This window comes from Schistocerca nitens, chromosome 8 (assembly GCF_023898315.1).
Source record: "Schistocerca nitens isolate TAMUIC-IGC-003100 chromosome 8, iqSchNite1.1, whole genome shotgun sequence".
Lineage (NCBI taxonomy): Eukaryota > Metazoa > Arthropoda > Insecta > Orthoptera > Acrididae > Schistocerca > Schistocerca nitens.
In genome coordinates, this window is record NC_064621.1 from 208,885,314 (window position 1) to 208,900,288 (window position 14,975).

Below are 14,975 nucleotides of genomic sequence, written 5' to 3' on the forward strand. Positions count from 1 at the left end.
GGTAGTAATCTCACATCTTGGTGTTCCTCTCTAATGACATGACGGTACCATATACTGTAATGGTCCCTCTCCCTTTTGAATGTAGAGGTTAGGTGACTGCATCATTTAGATCGTGTTCTCCTCTCCGATGCAGTGGTTCTTCATTGTGATTAGCTTCTCTATAAGGCGATCACATTCTCTTGCATATGTTTTTAAAAGGAAATTCTCCTCTTTTTTCCAATACTGTCATCATTTCTCAGAATTGTGATGCCTGGACAGGCATTTAACACCATTCAGGTGGAATTTCCGGTGATCTACGACTTTCTGTGAATGTAATACTGATAAGAAGTAATTTTCGTAAATAACTGGACAACACTGGCATTAAAAAGTGCTTAAAAAGATTTCTGCCTCCGTCATCTAAGCTATTTGGCAATAAATACAAGCGATGTCTTCGATGGATTAGTAAGACCTTCTGGGCATTAAAATTCTGTAACCAAGGAGTAGGAGGACTGTACTGAAGGGCTGTTAAGAAAAGTTCTAAGGTAAGTGAACATATAGGTAAACTTGTAAGTGAATATATAGGTAAAGTGCATGACTTATAGCATGGCTCTTGTGCATATGCGTAACAAATAAACACAACAAGAAAGGTGAATCTTCGGTTCGGGAGGAGCAAGATTCCATTTCCTTTTACGGCCTTCCAAATTTTACATGGTTTCCGAGAACCATTCTGGGTGAATTACAGTGAATTGCTTTTTATACAGCCTTGGCGGATGTCCTTTTCCATCATTTTTAATCAGGACTAGTGTTACAAATCCAATCACTTAGCCTCCAATGATACATTGGAGTGTATCTGTTGTTTATTCTGCCGGTTAGATTCCCTACAAACACAAAAGACTAAGGTTCTTTTCAAGCAACTCTTGCACCAATACATTTTTCCTGCTCTTCTGAATCAAAAGTATATATAAAACCCTGAAATTTTCCATATCTGTATCGTCAGAAAAAGAAATAAACAAAGAAGCAAAGACTGCATGGAGTAATTTTGGTGATTCAAATAGTTCGATTTGTCCAAAAAGCGAAATAATTGCAATCATTCTGTATTACAATTTTGCTAAAAGATTTTGTTAAAATGTTCTGGACTAGCCCCGATTCGAATATCTGGGAGGAGACTCCCAAGTGTAAGGTGACCATGACAAAAAGATTGAGTAATCAGCGAAAGGATAACGTTCTATGAGTCGCGGGTGGCATATAAGACGTTTCAACGTGATAGAGAAGATAGAAAATTTGAATAGGAAAATGCAAAGGCTCAATCTAGATATAGTGGGGGGGTCAGCGAGTGAAATGAAATGGAAAGAAGACAATGATTTGTGGTCAGATGAATATAGCGTTTTGTCAAAAGCAGCAGAAAATAGTTTAATGGGAATAGGATTCGTTATGAAGAGGAAAGTAGGCCGGAGTGTGAGCTACACTAGCAGTAAGTGGGCGGATTGGGTGCACTTGCAGATAATGTAATGATATTTTTTATTTTCTTATAAACGACTAGGCTGAGCACACTAGCAACCTAATTACTAATATTTTTTTAAAAATGGATGCAAGCTAACACAGCCACAAAAATAAAAATTTTCAAAAATTTTCAATCATATATCAAATTCTGCAGCCCCAAAAAGCTACACATCAAACTTTAGATCGTGAAATTCGTTATCATTCTTTTTAAGCTTCTTCATTCCTTTATATTTTTAGTTTAATGTCACCATCTTTAAAAATTGCAAGTGCTCAACACCAAGCTATAGAATTAAATGAACAAACTAACTACAGCTTCAATTGGAAGAGAAAGATAAAGAATGTCTACAATTAAAAGATTTTTCAAATGCCATAAAAAAAGTCGTCCAAAATATTGATATAAAAACTATCTTTATTAATTAATCAGGATTATATTGCTTAATATTAAAATCAAAAAAGGAGAAGCAAAAGGACTTAGAGGTGCGAAAATCACTTTACTATACTTTCAACTACTTTTTAAAAACAATTAAATTTTATGTCTTTTTTGCCTTTCTAATTCTAACCACTTTTTTTCAATCCTATTAAATTTATTCCTCTATAAATATAAGTTGAAAATTTACTGTCTACAACAAACAAAAAATATTCCATAACAGAACTGTTATTTACAGAAAATTTGAATAATAATAATAGTTACAGATTTAATACACTGTACAAAATATGTAGATAAAAATTAGAAGAGATTCAATAACCATAAGGCACTGTATCATAATTTTCTAGAACAACTCTTTTATCATACTGAAATGAAAATTCTTTCTTAGCCTGTTTGTTAACCAGATTTTTAGTATCAACATCTCTGGTTATCTGATTGTATTGTAACTGTATGTTTTCTTTTACTTCACTTTCTAGTAGACTTATCATAGATTCAGCATTCAACTTTTGAATATTCTTGTAATTTAATGTGAATCCTTTTACCTTCATTTCTCTCTTCTTAACATTCTTTCATAATAGTAACTTTTGGGACCTGTGGAAGCCCAATCTGTAATCCAATTATTTGCTAATTCATTAGTCCATTCACCTAACGTACAACCTGTTTCCTCAGTATTTTTACCATCGTCAATATATACTACAGACTCAGTATCAAAATATGCAACAGATTCTCCAAGTTTATCTAACATATCATACAATCTTAACCTTGCATTTGATGTAGTGAATGTAGCTGCATTGTTTTCCGCATAGTAATTCTTGAAATTGTACCTCATCTGAACCATCTACTCTGCAATACAATTTACATCTAATTTATCTAAGCGATCATCCAGTAATATCTCCTAAAATCGTTGCAAATCTGTCATATATTCTGTTTGACTCATATTTTGCTTTTGTCCAAATTTTCCCCATAATGAATTAAGACATATCTTAGCAACAGCTCGTTTTTCAGGATTTTCCTTTTATCTGTCATGATCTAAGTCAATGTCCAATTTCTCTTTAACTGTCTTGATGTATTCTTTATCACTTTCAGAATTATGTGAACTAGTTTCTAATTTTCTTTTCATAAAGTTTTTCACATAATTTTTAAACAGCATATTGCTTTTATGCTTAAAATCCCATACTTCATAGACTTCTGACACTTTATATCCTTTTTCTCCATCTTTCTTTACTTCATCTGTTACCCAAGTTCCAATAAAACTTCTTTCTTCATGACTGTGATTGCATTTACTTATTTGTTCTTCTACACATTTGATACACAAAGGAAAAAACAGTTTTTCATTTTTATTGATTTGGATGTGTACAGGTAAAACAGGATGATACAATCCTCTAGGAGCCTATACTTTACATTTTATTAAACTATACCAATTTTTAGAATAATATCTTGGTCTATATAGTTTTCTTTCACGTTGCTCAGGATAATAATCATAATATTACACAGTAGGATAAAGACTACATACATCAATGTATTTTAATTTTGAGCTAATACCATCTGCTTTAGCTCTTAATTTTATTGCATTTGTTCGTCCACCATAAAATGCACCTCTTGGATTCAGTGGTTCAATAACTTCTGGTAAATGCTTTAATTTTTTAAGCATTTTATACTCTGTTGAGTTCAGCCAATCACATTTCCACTAAATTGTACCCGGCATTTCGTATTTCTACACTTCTTGTTAAAGTCTTTCGATGAACGTCATCCATCGTTTCCTTATTTTCATTGTTAATTGTTTCACTTTTGAAACATTTTTTACAACCATGCCAATAACAATCATGGTATTGGCAAACAGTATTAGTTTCTTTATCAAATCCATCTACTTTTGCTCCTGCAACTCTTACTTCTCCACCATTAAGAGCATGTTGAATGTTGCTATTATTTAAACTATCCAACCAAGCTATCGATTGTTTATTGTAATTTTCCTTCTGTTCTTTATCCAATACAGCAATTGTATTTTTCGGTAAATATTTAGATCTGTAAATTGCCATACAAACGCCAGCAATAGTTAAATAACAGAATGGATCAATGTTAGCAATTTCCAGAAATTGTTTTCTTAATTCCAAACAATCACTTCTTGATATATTTACATCAGAATTACACTACTCTTTAATTTCTTTCTTCATATTGAACACATAATTTTCTTTAACTCTGGAACTGTGCCATTTAAGAAATTCTTCTCTATCTTTTGGTTTCACTGTGTCAAGACAGTAGCATTCAGTATCAGGAATTGGTCCTATGTAGTTTTCATTTTCTGGCTTATTGAACAAATGTTGGAAGTAACCTTTCTTCAGTTCTTTGAAATCAAAAGTTTTTGCAAAACTACTGAGTGGCCCTTGGTCAAAGTTACTACTATCTATAATTTTTATACCTAACTGTTTGATCTCCAGTAACATTAGTTTAGTTCCTGTGTAGATGGTATATGGCCTTATTGTATTTTCAACACACTACTTCAAAATAAATTGGGAATCGTAACCTTTTGCATAGTGAGCTATGAATCTGTTCTTTTCAGATATCATCCACTTACAGAATTCATCATTTGTCTTAAATTTATAAACAGTATCACCCTTAAAATTGTGGACAATTATAAGATTTGGAATGTGCGTTCCAGTTTCTTGAGTTGCTTCATAATCAAACCACATGTATCTTTCAGTATAGGTACAATTCACTTTCTTTGGAAAGTCTTTCTTACAACATTTAAATACAGTCTGTGTCGCCTGGTCAACAAGAGCTGTTTGCAGGACGAATTGATTCACGGATCCAGTTATATGGCTCCTTCCGTGTATAGAGATTTTACGACTATGACGAGTGGGGCCTGAAGATGGCATCAATATAATGCCGAAACTGGTAGCACATAGAAGTTCATAAAATAAAATAAATTTCTACAATAGATACGGCTGTTGGTAAATTATTGTATCAAGAAGAAAATAAATTACTTTTGTTGCATTTTCAAAAGCAGAGGTGACAGTAGACCTTTTTGAATGGTCACCATGCAAGTGTGGGCACGGAGGGGCTCCACATAATATTTACAAAGAGTATGAGCACATGCTTCCCTTTAGGACGGCTCTTCCCCTCCAGCACTCCACGTTTCCCCTAAAGCACCAGCCCGTAACCCTGACCACTACCATCTCCCCACGCTTGCCCTGCTGCATCTACCATCCATGTTGTTCTCTGCGCACGCTACTTAAGAATGATGTTGTACTGGTCGCCGGACACGTCAGAGCTTACAAGAGGAAGACCTCAGACACGGCCAACGGATTCGGCTCAGATTTGGCAGATCGCTTGTGTACAACCTAAAACGAAGGAATCTAAGTTATTTTGGGTCAACACCCCCAAGTTTTTGAGAAAATCACCCCTAAAGGTTGTGAAGAGCAATCGACTCATAATTGGAGGGATCGATAGATAACTGTAAATAGAGCATTTTTCATCATCGGGTATGGGGTCCGGAAACGCAAACTTTCCCAGAAATCGAGGAAAGAAACTTATACAACTGCCGCTTCTGTACCCACATGGTAAACGCTATTCGGTGACAGCGCTGATAGCGCACCGGCCAAGGTAACTGGCTGGGACTCGAAGAACCCGGGTTCGAATCTCGATAGATATGACACAACAAACAATAACTAGTTACTACAGGATAAACAGACGAGCTAATTACTACAAACTACATACAGTACTCGTCATGTATTACCTACGAAGGACACTGTATTCATTCACAAAACGTATTTCATTCGGCGCATTAACGATGGAAAAATCACTACATGTATCCGCGAGGTTCGCGACAGCCTAATGACAAAAAAACGACTCTTTCCGATTGACTTCTATAAGGCTCGTGCTGGACACCTTCACTCTTCCAGGTTCATAACTATGATATGACGAAGAGGCAACCGGGACAACTTAACTCTCCGCGCATGCATTCTGTCCCATGCCTAGCTATAAACAAGCGTCGCGCGGTTGGCTATCTGTGATCCCTTGTGAGGAATGCGCAGCACTCTTACTCGGAGTTGTTTTCATGTGACAAGGCTTAAAAGTTTAATACTTTACTAACTCACTGCGTTTGTGAAATTAGTTTGCCTACCTTATTATTATCATTCCTTATTGATTTACTTACCTTATTAACCCTCATATCCCTATTAATTGAGATATGGAAAAATACAGACGAAAAGAATAACATCTGCTAGGTTTCTTCGAGATTCGAACCTGGGTTCACCCAAGCCGAGCCAATTACCTTGGCCATTGCGCTATCGGCGCTGCCGGCGAAAAGCGTTTTGCATGTCGGTACAGAAGCGGCAGTTGTAAAAGTTTCTTACCCAAATTTCTGGAAAAGTATGCGTTTTCGGGCCCCATACGTGATGATGAAAAATCCTCTACTTACAATTATCTATCGATCCCGCCAATTTTGAGTCGATTCCTCGTCATAACCTTTAGCGGTGATTTTCTCAAAAACGAGGGGGTGTTGACCCAAAATGTCTTAGATTCCTTCGTTTTAGGCCGTACACAAGCGACCTGCCAAATTTGAGCCGAATCGGTTGGCCGTGTCTCAGGCCTTCCCGTTGTCAGTCCTGGCAGACAGACTGTGATGGTGGCAGGTGAGCAGCGTTGGCGCTTGTGCCGGCAGGAACCTGGGCCACAACGCGTTCCCCGTGCTGCCGACGGCCGGCCTGGAGCGGCTGCTGGTGCTGAAGGTGTTCAACAACGGCGCGCTGCGCGAGTTCCCGCCCCCGGAGCGGTTCCCGCGCGTGCAGCGGCTGATGCTGGCCTACGCCTACCACTGCTGCGCCTTCCTGCCGCTGCTGCCGCCGGACCCGCCGCCCAAGCCACCCCTCAAGGACTCCGTCATCTTCCCGGAGGACCCCGAGTTCGACATGAGCCTCTGGAACTCCAGCCTGACCGACCTGTGGCCGCAGCTGCGTCAGTACCTTTACATCATCTCACTGTGTTTGTATCTCTGCCCTGCAGCTCGTTACAGTCTTAGCGCTTTTATACTATCTTATTCACTGTGCGGCCTGTGCTTAGACTTAAGGTAAGCTATATTTTCTCCTAACTGGGTTACAGTTTTATCCACAGCCGTATTTTAAAACACGCACTGCCTTCACTGCCCTGATGATTTGGCGTTTTACTTGTAAGCCCGAAAGCAAAAGGAGAACGGATCACAGAGAGCATTTCTTTTGCATGTACATTAGTTTCTCGTTGTGATGATTTATCTGTAGCGTAGCCCAGCGTCTAGGTTATGTTAGAACGTGAAAGTTTAGTTTCGAGTTGATTAAGCCAACGAGTGTGTAGCTGTGACTGTAGAATGATCTGTAACGTAGTGAGACATATAGGTTAGGCTGGAGGGTAAGAGTTCGGTTTCGAGTTGATAAGCCACTGTAATAGATTAGCAAATGAGACGCTTAAAGTAGTAATCGAGTTTTGCTATTTGGGGAGCAAAATAACTGATGATGGTCGAAGTAGAGAAGATATAAAATGTAGACTGGCAATGGCAAGGAAAGCGTTTCTGAAGAAGAGAAATTTGTTAACATCGAGTATACATTAAAGTGTCAGGAAGTCGTTTCTGAAAGTATTTGTATGGAGTGTAGCCATGTATGGAAGTGAAACATGGACGATAAATAGTTTAGACAAGAAGAGAATAGAAGCTTTCGAAATATGGTGCTACAGAAGAATGCTGAAGTTTAGATGGGTAGATCACATAACTAATGAGGAGGTACTGAATAGAATTGGGGAGAACAGAAATTTGTGGCACAACTTGACTAGAAGAAGGGATCGGTTGGTAGGACATGTTTTGAGGCATCAAGGGATCACAAATTTAGCATTGGAGGGCAGCGTGGAGGGTAAAAATCGTAGAGGGAGACCAAAAGATGTATACACTAAACAGATTCAGAAGGATGTAGGTTGCAGTAGGTACTGGGAGATGAAGAAGGTTGCACATGATAGACTAGCATGGAGAGCTGCATCAAACCAGTCTCTCGAATGAAGACCACATCAACAACAACAAGCCACTGTATGTGTAGTTGTTGTGGTCTTCAGTCCAGAGACTGGATGAATGAATGGTTCAAATGTCTCTGAGCACTATGGGATTTAACAGCTGAAGTCATCAGTCCCTTAGAACTTAGAACTACTTAAACCTAACTAACCTAAGGACATCACACACACCCATTCCCTAGGCAGGATTCGAACCTGCGACCGTAGCGGTCGCGCTGTTCCAGACTGAAGCGCCTAGAACCGCTCGGCCACACCGGCCGGCAGAGACTGGTTTTATGCAGCTCTCCATGCTACTCTATCCTGTGCAAGCTTCTTCATCTCCCAGTACCTACTGCAACCCACATCCTTCTGTATTTGTTTACTGTATTTATCTCTACGATTTTTACCCTCCACACTGCCCTCCATAACTAAACTGGTGATCCCTTGATGCCTCATAATACGTCCTACCAACCGATCCCTTTTTCTAGTCAAGTTGTGCCACAAATTTCTGTTCTCCCCAATTCTAATCAGTACCTCCTCATTAGTTATGTGATCTACCCATCTAATCTTCAGCATTCTTCTGTAGCACCACATTTCGAAAGCTTCTATTCTCTTCTTGTCCAAACTATTTATCGTCCATGTTTCACTTCCATACATAGCTACACTCCATACAAATACTTTCAGAAAAGACTTCCTGACACTTTAATGTATACTCGATGTTAACAAATTTCTCTTCTTCAGAAACGCTTTCCTTGCCATTGCCAGTCTACATTTTATATCTTCTTTACTTCGACCGTCATAGTTATTTTGCTCCCCAAATAGCAAAACTCCTTTACTACTTTAAGTGTCTCATTTCCTAATCTAATTCCCTCAGCATCACCCGACTTAATTCGACTACATTTCATTATCCTTGTTTTGCTTTTGTTGGTGTTCATCTTACATCCTCCTTTCAAGACACTATCCATTCCGTTCAACTGCTCTTCCAAGTCCCTTGCTGTCTCTGACAGAATTACAATGTCATCGGCGAACCTCAAACTTTTTATTTCTTCTCCATGGATTTTAATACCTACTCCGAGTTTTTCTTTTGTTTCCTTTACTGCTTGCTCAATTTACAGATTGAATAACATCGGCGGTAGGCTACAACCCTGTCTCACTCCCTTCCTAACCACTGCTTCCCTTCCGTGCCCTTCGACTTTTATAACTGCCATCTGCTTTCTGTGCAAATTGTAAATAACCTTTAGCTCTCTGTATTTTACCCCTGCCACCTTCAGAATTTGAAAGAGAGTATTCCAGTCAACATTGCCAAATGCTTTCTCTAAGTCTACAAATGCTAGAAACATAGGTTTGCCTTTCCTTAATCTATTTTCTATGAAAAGTCGTAGGGTCAGTATTGCCTCACGTGTTCCAACATTTCTACGGAATGCAGCCGTGGCTGCAAAACTGGTAGTTCGGTAATTGTCACATCTGTCAACACCTGTTTTCTTTGGGATTGAAATTATTATATGAATATGAAGAGGAAATCGTAGATGTGGTGACAGAGTGATCTGTAATGTAGCCCGAGGTCGAGGTCAGGTTATCAGATGACGTTTTGGTTGTGTGTGTTGAAGCGGTATCAAACGCTTCACTTAATCCCTGCCTACACGTTTGCTGTTGTATTCATTACTTCTCCGTACCACAGAGGAGAAGCCAGAGCAAGCATAACGCAGATATTTCTTCACTGATCAACTATTGACGACTAATATTATATGTCAGGAGAGATCAGTAGATTTTACAACGGTACAAACACTGCCCTATCATTGTGAAACTAAAAGAAGGAAAATTCCTGGGGAGAACATATGGATAAGAACAATACTTCAGGACATCACCCAGATAAAATAAACTCTAAAATCGACAACATACTCAGACCTGATGAGGCTTGTGGAAGATATGGAAAAATGTAGAACGAGAATCGCTGCCAACAAATCTTCGGACTGACTGCCAAAGAAAAAGACTTTCATTTTCAGTGACTATGCACTATTATTCACATGGTTGCCTTGGTTCCTGTCTTCTGGGCGATTCATATTATCGATAAAGTTTCCTGACGATGCCCCAGTTGTAATGTACCCATTTCTCGCACAACACTAAATCATATTCTTTTTTGTCAGATAACACAGGATGTATTTTTGAATTGAAAACCCACGTACATACACTGAAGGCGTACTTCCTAACGCCACGAGCAGTTTGCTAACATAGTGATCTCCTGCAGTGCTTCGCGTGGTGCTGCCTGTCTTACTCCACCGCGAAGCACTTTTCCGCTTCCAGGGAAGAGCTCTTGCGCCGCACCCTTCCTTCTCGACTCTTTGACGCAGGGTCTGAAACCTGTTATCACGCCAACTACCTACTATCAAATTGGTGACGTAGAGAGGATTCTTTCTACTTGCCCAGCACTTACTCTGTTTGAGAGCGGAATATCACAAGTTGCAACTGTAGCAAAGAGCCAAGTACTCTACTGCGCTTTTAGAATTGTGCAACTGCATGCCTTATATTTTTAACACAATTTCAAAAAATGCAGAATGCTCTAGATCGTTATTATCTCGCAAATACTTATGTGTGGGCGTAACTTAACTATAACTTGTCATAATACTTTACACAACATGTGTTTATTTTATTTCTTTTTTCGCTGTCCGACGAGTTCAAGACTTAAAATTCCTTTCTGGAAATGTGCAACGTTTAAGGTGTAAATTTGCATCAGCTCGTAACAATCCATGTTTTGATTTTCGTCCCAAGTATTTTAACGTTTACGCAGCCAGAAACGGCGACACGTTGCATTGTAACTAATCTAGAGAGATCAGGAGATGCATGGTGAGATGCTGTGACTGAAAGGTCTATCCATCACCTTTAAGCGAGCAGGCAGCACCTAACTGCTGTAAGGTTAAAACTGAAAATTGTGATGGTTACGTGTCCTGTGATAGAACACTTGTACTGAACTCAGCCAAATGAGGAAACTTTCGGAAAAAGGGAAACCCAAGGAGCGAACATGAAGTCTTTGAGCGTAAGCAAATACACAAGAAGTACATAGGTGGTGAGGCGAGAGTTCATAAAAAAACTCAATTCCCACGAGAAGTAGGTAGTGCCACTGCTGACTGCGGAGACGCAAGACGCGAAAATGCGAAGTCCTACATCACTGTTCGGAATTATCGTCACAGATTCGGCACACCTATGACCGAAGCTGAAAGAAATGACTGTTCAAAAAAACATGCGGTTTCTCCTGAGTTGAGGCAGGCAAATAATGCCTCGTGACGGATTTCGAAGAGCATTACTGAATTATCCGAAGTGTGCTCGGCATCGTTCATGTGTCGCCCCGATGGCGTTTGCTGCAGGTGGCACTGTTGCTATTTCTTTTTTCGAATTGGGTAATCCCTTTTTGAATGCCTCTCCTCAGGGTTCCCGAGCCTAGCAGACCACGTGCTTACAGCAGGCTTGATACATCTCGGTCACAGTAAACTAACGGAGGCCGATATTTAAGGTAACACCTGTCTTCAGTTGCTCCAGACGGGTAATTATGGCTCGGTGAGAGGCATAGACAGAACGTTTGCGTTTCTGTTGTCTGTTTAACCGTATCTGTTAACACCTCTCCTTTTGCCTCTCGGTCTGCCATATTAACAGTGACAGCTACTGTCGCTGAGCCGTCTGCTGTGGCCGAGCGGTTCTAGGAGCTTCAGTCCGGAACTGCGCTGCTGCTACGGTCGCAGGTTCGAATACTGCTTCGGGCATGGATATGTGTGATGTCCTTAGTTTAGTTAGGTTTACGTAGGTCGAAGTCTAGGGGACTGATGACCTCAGATGTCAAGTCCCATACTGCTGATCAGGACAGACGACCGAAATTGATTATCATCAATATTATAACGCAATTGTGACTGTATACACCGAGCAACCAGATTAAAGGATCAAATTTTCGAAACCCCGTAATTATTTCCCATTGCGACATATAACTTTGAAATTTGGTCCGCAGGTCCGTACAGCCTTCCTCTGCAGTGATACTAAAGCGTGGTGCCCTGCGATCTCAGCGATGCTTCAGACAGAAGATGTCAACAGACGTGGAAAAAAGACTGAAGCTCAGAAATTTATTAAAGCTGCAAGGTGGCTTAATGATATTACATTCGCATTAAATTTCACCACAATTCTGACCAACGACACGGTGGACGTGTCGTACGATAGAAAGGGTGTCGCTAGCCCTCTTATCCACATTTCACCCCTTATTTCGATGCCTCCGCTGTGGAAGTCAGAACCGTGACACCCAGCTTTGAAATCACGCAGTTTCCTTATAGGAAAATATAGACACACACCCGCTCAGAATCGAGACAAAAAGGCCTCAGGTAGCGGCATAAAGGGCTTCAATGAAACCAACCCTTCTGTTGAGGAATTGATTCCCACACATTGTGAAATCGATAACGGCAGTTCGCAGTGCGATGAGCTTCAGGACGACATTATTGACAATCATTAACACTGCTGACAACCCATGGAAGCTTCAACGCTTCTCTAAAGGCATCGTAAGGCAGTAACACCACTGAAGGTGACTGGACCACTTTGGAATCCAGTTCGACAGCAGTTTTTGTTCTAGTGTACTTTTAAGAACCACAAGAGATCGTTCATAACCATTCGACGAAATCTGAATGCGGTCCGAAGCGAAAAATGGAGCTTATGCTGTTTCAGCCCTCCTGTTTTGCATCCTCCTGTGATGTGATCATGAAGGGGTGCGACACTGACACATGCATGAATAAAACAGCAAACGGTTCCTCTAAGACGTCCCAGTGCGGCATCTCCCTCAATGCTACCTGACCACATTTGTTGAGCACTTTAAAAATGTACCTTCACAGAGAAATCCCAGGACTCGCTCATGGGTTTTCTCTGTGCAAGTACATTTTTAAGATGCTCAGCCAACGTGGGCAAGTGGCACTGAGGGAGCTGTCACACTGGGAAATCTTAGAAAAACCGTTTTCCACTTTATTCATGCATGTGTCAATGTCCACCCCTTCATGATTCCGCCATGGTACGGTGCAAAACAGGAGGGCTGAAATAGCATAAGCCGCATTTTCCACTTCGGATCGCTTTCAAATTGCGTCAAATGGTTTTTAACAATCCCTTGTGGTTCTACACTGTACTTCAGAGCAAAAACTGCAGTTTCGCTGCACTCCAAAGTGGCCTAATCACGTTCAGTGGGATTGCTGGCCCACTATGTTCTTAGAGAAGAGATGGTTTCATTGACACTCTTCATGAAAGCGATTGAGGCCTTTGTGTAGATCCTGAGTGCCGGAGTGTCTGAAACGCTTTCCTCAGCCACACATAACACCACGTGATTTCAGTGCTGGGCGTCGTGGTTCTAACACCAACTACCGCATCTATCAGGAACGACAACCCCGTAACAACGTCGAACAACAACACCCGACCATCCGCTGGACCAGGGTGTGGCGAGCCATCCACAACCAATCGCTGCCCACGTACGCTCGTTCCCTGTGGTATGTGGTGATGAACGGCAAATTAGCCACACGCCAGCGCCTCCATTCCATCCATCTCACCGACAACCCTTTGTGTCCGCACTGTGCCGTCGTCGATTCGGATGGTTCAAATGGCTCTGAGCACTATGGGACTCAACTGCTGGGGTCATCAGTCCCCTAGAACTTAGAACTACTTAAACCTAACTAACCTAAGGACATCACACACATCCATGCCCGAGGCAGGATTCGAACCTGCGACCGTAGCAGTCGCACGGTTCCGGACTGCGCGCCTAGAACCGCGAGACCACCGCGGCCGGCCCGATTCGGATGCGCACCGCCTGACATGTGCTATGGCAGGCAGATGCTGAGATCTTGTACAACGTAAGCTGGCGCTCCTGTTGCGACGACAGCCACAGTCTGTCACGCCAGATGAACTCCCATACCCAGATACCACTTACTTTCCCACTACAAGAACGAACGTCGTCAACTGCCTGAAGGGCATGGTGCTGCTGTATATTTTTCAAGCCGCTTCCGAAAACGCTCTGACAACGACTCATGAAGCGTTCCGCCACGATTCATTGTACCGCACACGACTATCGAACTATTTACGCGCATTATTCGAGGATCCTCCTGCCCATTGGGGCTTTCTGAGTACTAGAAGGCACACTTAAAAATGATTCACGGCACACGATTGATCCTCAGAACAAACGATTTAGATGGGTTCCCTCTCACATTCATTTCGCCGGCCGGTGTGGACGTGCGGTTCTAAGTGCTTCAGTCTGGAACCGCGTGACCGCTACGGTCGCATGTTCGAATCCTGCCTCGGGCGTGGATGTGTGCGATATCCTTAGGTTGGTTAGGTTTAAGTAGTTCTAACTTCTAGGGGACTGATGACCACAGATGTTAAGTCCAATGGTGCTCAGAGCCATTTGAATGATTTTCACATTCATTAGCGAAGACGACTCGGAAGCTTCTGGTGGCGGGTGTAGGATACCGTTAAAAAAAAATAGAAAACATCACGGAGACAAGAATGGGATTAAGATGAGATGTGCTGACCTTCTCATCGTGTGACACATCTACGGCAGTGATGATCAGAATTTTGGTGAAATGTGGTGACGGTGTGACATCATTAACACACCTTACAGCTCACATGAAGTTCTGAGCTCTCGCCCTTTTTCAGCACGCGTCGACATCCTGCTGTCTGAAGCGCCGCCGAGCCAGAGGGTGACGTCGCAGGGCGCCTGCTTTTGCGCTATTATAGAGGAATGTTTTAGGCATCTTTGAGTTGAAATTCAGACTTGTATGCCGCAGTGGGAAACAATTGCGGGGTTCCGAAAAGTGAGACTTAATTGTGTTGCGCAGTATAAATAACCAGGTACAGCTTTTCGCCGGTTCCTACATGCCTCCTCAGACCTTATGTCACCATTTCTACAAAGAAGCAAACGTATCGCTAAAACCATAGTCTTCGAGAGTGCTGCTTTTGCTTCCAGAAGGGTCTGACATAATCATATCATCCTAAGGTTAGGGGCCGGTCACGTCGTGCTTACTTGTGTGCGCTGCAGCCAGTGTTTTACAAGTTACATGCTTTTAGT

General features: G+C 41.4%; 1 protein-coding gene across 1 annotated transcript in view; it reads left to right on the plus strand.

Annotated features, from left to right (window-relative positions):
* LOC126199490 (lutropin-choriogonadotropic hormone receptor-like) overlaps positions 1–14,975 on the plus strand; it is an 877,483-nt gene that overhangs the window by 749,284 nt on the left and 113,224 nt on the right. Inside the window, exon 12 of the mRNA XM_049936411.1 lies at positions 6,567–6,859. Within this exon, the coding sequence (XP_049792368.1) occupies positions 6,567–6,859 (293 nt within the window). The remainder of the gene's footprint in view (positions 1–6,566; positions 6,860–14,975) is intronic.